The 5,365-nt window shown below is 41.5% G+C and overlaps 1 protein-coding gene across 1 annotated transcript; it reads right to left on the bottom strand.

Annotated features, from left to right (window-relative positions):
- Positions 1–246: 246 nt before the first annotated feature.
- LOC138348654 (uncharacterized) lies at positions 247–1,964 on the bottom strand. The gene is made up of 3 exons (XM_069298217.1): positions 1,760–1,964; positions 1,339–1,512; positions 247–299 (listed from the first exon to the last, which is right to left on the bottom strand). Exons 1-3 carry the CDS (start codon positions 1,962–1,964, stop codon positions 247–249), a joined length of 432 nt encoding a protein of 143 aa, XP_069154318.1.
- Between the last annotated feature and the right edge of the window lie 3,401 nt (positions 1,965–5,365).

The following is a 5,365-nucleotide window of genomic DNA, read 5'->3' on the forward strand; positions in this document are numbered from 1 at the left end:
CGACCCTCGAAAATAGTACATCATCCTCTTACCACAACCATGTCTCAGATACAATGCAAATGACATGCTCAAATGAAAAGGAGGAGATAACCATTTGATAACAAAGCACAATTTACAACAAGAAATACAACACCAACAAATAAACATCAAGTCTCCAAATCATTTTCAACATCACACAAGGAAATACACGAATTTCGTACGCTTAACAAGAGTTTAGAAATCCACTTGCCTCAACCACTCGAATAATCACTCTGGGACTTGAGCCTTCCCTTTCCGTTGAACTTCCAACTCAAAGCAATCTATTCAAAGAAATGACCATAATAAAGATTTCAAAACTAACAACCTCATATTATTATGCTTCTAGTATATACCCAAAACTCACTCCAATCTATACTCACGTTCCTAATCTTGATGTCAAATAATACTTCAACTCTCACACTTCTCAAATCCAAGCCTAAGGTTAAAACTACAACCTTAAAAGCTTTCATATAATATAATTCATTTGATATTTAATTACCTATCTCAATATATCAAAACTTGAATTATAATGTAATGATTATACAATTTTTGAAATCAAACCGAGTTATAAAATCAACACTTAAATCGCAACTAATATATGCTCGTGGAATAATTTTAGAAAGAATATTATCAGTGCATCTATTCAATAATCACATCCCATAATCACTAGTCATAATTTTCATAAGACGTAGTCCTAGTTCTTGTTAGCGGTAACCCATAAAACAATATTTATACATTGATTTGAAACACCAATTTTTGGAAAAACATTAAATATCAATTCACTACACCGTAGATACTCCCTATAATTTAACATAATATTATTATTTTTTTGCTATCTAAAACTTACAAATTATTAGCTATCAATATGTCAAAAGATTTTCCACTCAAACTTATCCTCTAAAGAACAAATTCCAGTGAAGTGCATAATTTAAATATTCAATTAATTTCCTCCCATCAGAACTAACGCCATACACATAAGTCATTATATGAACAAGACATATTACTGGTTTACCTGATGAAGATCGTGTGGCTGCCTTCGGCGTCTACAGGTAAGGTTCTCTGACTCTTTTTTCTTTCTATGTCTTTTATTTAATTAATAAAATAATTATGTATTAAATGTGACAAACCCTAAACAATTTAATTCATTTTAACCCATGATTTATAAAATATTATTAAATGATTACTTTAGTCCATTAACTATCGATTTATTAACTCAAGTTACACTAATATTTAAAATTTCAAAAAATGACTTTTTGAGTCGTTACATTATCCACCACTAAAAATAATGTTCGTCCTCGAACATAGAGTAAAAGAAAGTACCTGATGCTTCAAAAAGTTGAGGATATCTGGCACGCATGTCAGATTCAGTTTCCGAAGTTGCCTCTCCCACTGATCGGTGCTTCCATTGCACCTTCACTGAAGCAATCTCCTTGGTCCTAAGCTTTCGAATTTGCCTATCCAAAATAGCTATAGGCTCCTCCTCAAATGTCAAGTCTGGACCCAGCTCCACAGAATCGAGTGAAATCACATGAGAATTCATTCGGAATATACTTCCGAAGCATAGAGACATGGAAAACAGGATGAACTGCCGACAAACTAGGTGGCAAGGCCAACTTATAGGCCACCTCTCCCACTCGGCTTAAAATCTCAAAAGGTCCAATGAACCTAGGGCTAAGCTTGCCCTTCTTTCCAAACCTCATCACACCCTTCATGGGTGATACTCGAAGCCAAACATGATCACCCTCCATAAACACCAAAGCTCTAACTCTCCGGTCTGCATAACTCTTCTGTCGACTTTGGGCTGTCAACAGTCTATACTGAATCATACGGACTTGCTCCATAGCATCTCTAAGCAAGTTTGTATCCAAAGAGTCCATCTCCGCCGAATCAAACCAACCTATCGGAGACCTACACCGTCTTCCATACAATGCCTCAAATGGGGCCATTTGGATACTAGAGTGGTAACTGTTATTATAGGCAAACTCCGCTAAGGGTAAATGTTGATCCCATCTAGCACCAAAATCGATCACACACGCTCGAAGCATATCTTCCAATACCTGAATAGTCCGCTCAGATTGACCATCTGTCTGAGGGTGAAATGTCGTACTCATATCTAACTGGGTACCCAGACCATGTTGTAATGCCTTCCAGAAATGAGAAGTAAATAGTGAACCCCGATCTGATATGATAGAAATCGGAACTCCATGTAGTCGCACAATCTGACTAATATATAGCTCGACTAACTTTTCTGCCGTATACTTCACCCGAACCGGAATGAAGTGGGCAGACTTGGTCAGCCTATCAACAATAACCCAAATAGAGTCATAACCACCCACTGTGGTAGGCAAACCCATAACAAAGTCCATAGTAATCCGCTCCCACTTCCAAGTAGGAATAGGCATCCTCTGAGATACACCCCCAGGCCGCTGGTGCTCACACTTGACCTGCTGGCAAGTCAAACACCTCAAAACAAAGTCTGTAATATCTCTCTTCATCCCACACCACCAGTAATGCTGACTCAGATCATGATACATCTTCGCCGCTCCCGGATGGATAGAGTACCGAGTACAATGGGCCTCCTCAAAAATCAATCTAATCAAATCTCCTGTCCTGGGCACACAAATTCTGCCTCTGATCCGCAAGACACCATCAGAATCAAGGAAAGCCTCCTTAGCTTCACCTCTCATACTTTATCTCGAATGAGACATAATTTTTCATCATCAAATTGGTGTGCACGGATTTGCTCGACTAAAGAAGATCGAGCCTCAATAAAAGCAATCATCCCATCACTCTCCTCTGAGATCTGTAATCGGACAAGACTGTTAGCTAACAATTGAACATCTCTAGCCAATGGTCTCTCCTCAACACTAAGAGATGCAAGACTCCCCATGCTATGAGTCTTCCTACTCAAAGCATCGGCCACAACATTGGCCTTCCCCAGATGATACAGAATGGTCACATCATAGTCCTTCAGCAACTCAAGCCATCTCCGCTGCCTCAAGTTCAAATCTCTCTGACTAAAGATATACTGGAGACTCCGATGATCAGTGAAGATCTCACAATGCACTCCATACAAATAATGACGCCATAACTTAAGTACAAATACCACAACCGCCAATTCTAAATCATGAGTAGGGTAGTTCTTCTCATGGGATTTCAATTGCCTAGAAGCATAAGCAATCACTTTCCCCTTCTGCATCAACACACCACCCAAACCAACTCCTGAAGCATCACAATACACAGTAAAGTCTACACCCTCCTCAGGTAGAGTCAACACAGGAGCAGAAGTCAACAAAGTCTTGAGCTTTTGAAAGCTCTCCTCACACTCATCAGACTACTGAAAACTCACATCCTGTCGAGTCAATCTAGTCAATGGAGCTGCAATAGTAGAGAAACTCTGAACAAATCGTCGATAATAGCCTGCCAATCCCACAAAACTCCTAATCTCAATAGGTGAAGTAGGTCGCGTCCAGCCTCTAACTGCCTCAATCTTGGCCGGATCTACTCTAATACCCTCCTTGGACACCACGTGTCCCAAGAATGTCACAGAAGTAAGCCAGAACTCACACTTTGAGAACTTGGCATACAACTTCTCTTCTCTCAACCTCTGAAGTACAATCCTCAAGTGTCGGACATGGTCCTCCTTAGTCTTGGAGTAAACCAAGATGTCATCAATGAAAACAATCACAAAAGAATCAAGGTATGGCCGAAACACCCCATTCATCAACTCCATGAATGCTGCAGGGGCATTAGTCAATTCGAAGGACATCACTAGGAACTCATAATGCCCATACCAAGTCCGAAAAGCTGTCTTAGGGATATCTGATGCCCTAATCTTCAATTGATGATACCCAGACCTCAAATCAATCTTAGAGAACAATGATGTTCCCTGTAACTGATCAAATAAGTCATCAATACGCGGAAGAGGATACTTATTCTTAACTGTTACCTTGTTCAACTGTTTGTAATCAATACACATTCTCATAGTCCCATCCTTCTTCTTCACAAACAATACAGGGGCACCCCAAGGTGATACACTAGGGCGAATAAAACCCTTACTCAATAAATCTTGCAACTGATCCTTCAATTTTTTCAACTCTGCTGAGGCCATACGATATGGAGGTATAGAAATAGGCTTAGTGCCCGGCTCCAAATCAATAGCAAAGTCGATATCCCTATCGGGAGGAACACCTGGAAGATCAGAAGGAAATACATCGAGAAACTCCTGAACCACAGGAACAGAGTCCATGGAAGGTGGTTCAACACTAGTATCCCGAATAAAAGCTAAGTAAGACAAACACCCCCTCTCCACCAATCTCTGAGCACGGATAAAAGAGATGACCTTTCTAGGATAAGAACCACTAACACTCTTCCACTCAACCCTCGGAACACCAGGCATTGCTAAAGTCACAGTCTTAGCATTACAATTAAGGACAACATGATAACGAGAAAGCCAATCCATACCCAAGATAACATCAAAGTCCACTATCCCCAGAATGATTAAGTCTACCCAAGTGTCATACCCAGCCAAAGAAACAAGACAGGATCGATACACTCGATCCACCACTAAGGGCTTACCCACGGGTGTAGAAACACGAATAGGTACAGTCATGCTATCACAAATCATATCAAATTTAGCAGCAAAATACGTAGACACATAAGAGAATGTAGAACCTGGATCAAACAACACAGACGCAGGTCGATGACATACTGGGATGATACCTGTAATAACAGCATCGGAGGTCTCTACCTCAGGTCTCCCGGGGAAAGCATAGCAGTGGCCTCCTCGTCCACCTCCATCCTGGGTGGTACCTCTACCCCCACTCTGTTGAGCTGCAACACCACTACTAGAAACTCTATCACCTCTACCTGACTGAACTCTGCCACGACCTCTACCCTGTGGTGCTGGTGGTCTGGTCTGGAATGAAGAATTAGGTCGAGGCCCACCACGACCCCTTTGTGAAGTACACTGCCGCATTAGATGATCAGGATCTCCACAAGTAAAACAAAATCTCTGACCTGGGAACTGTTGTGTGGACCCTGAAAACCCACTATAATTTTCTCGCCCTGTAGGTCGCTGCTGTGAACCGTACGAGCTCTGACCCGAGCTATAAGAACCCCTAGATGTCTGGCCACCCTCAAATGTCGGCATAGATGCATGAATAGGTCCCCGCTGCTGAAAAGAACCACTCACTCTCTGTGATCCCCTACCTCCAGATGAGGCACCATGAAACTGTCCTGATATACGGGCCCTTTTAGGGTCCCCAAACTCCTCTCTCTCCATCAATTCTGCCTCTTTGGCGGCGCTCACAATGGACTGAAAAGAAGTCCCCTCCCTAGATGTCCG

The sequence above is a fragment of the Solanum lycopersicum genome, chromosome 5 (assembly GCF_036512215.1).
Source record: "Solanum lycopersicum chromosome 5, SLM_r2.1".
NCBI classification, from domain to species: domain Eukaryota; kingdom Viridiplantae; phylum Streptophyta; class Magnoliopsida; order Solanales; family Solanaceae; genus Solanum; species Solanum lycopersicum.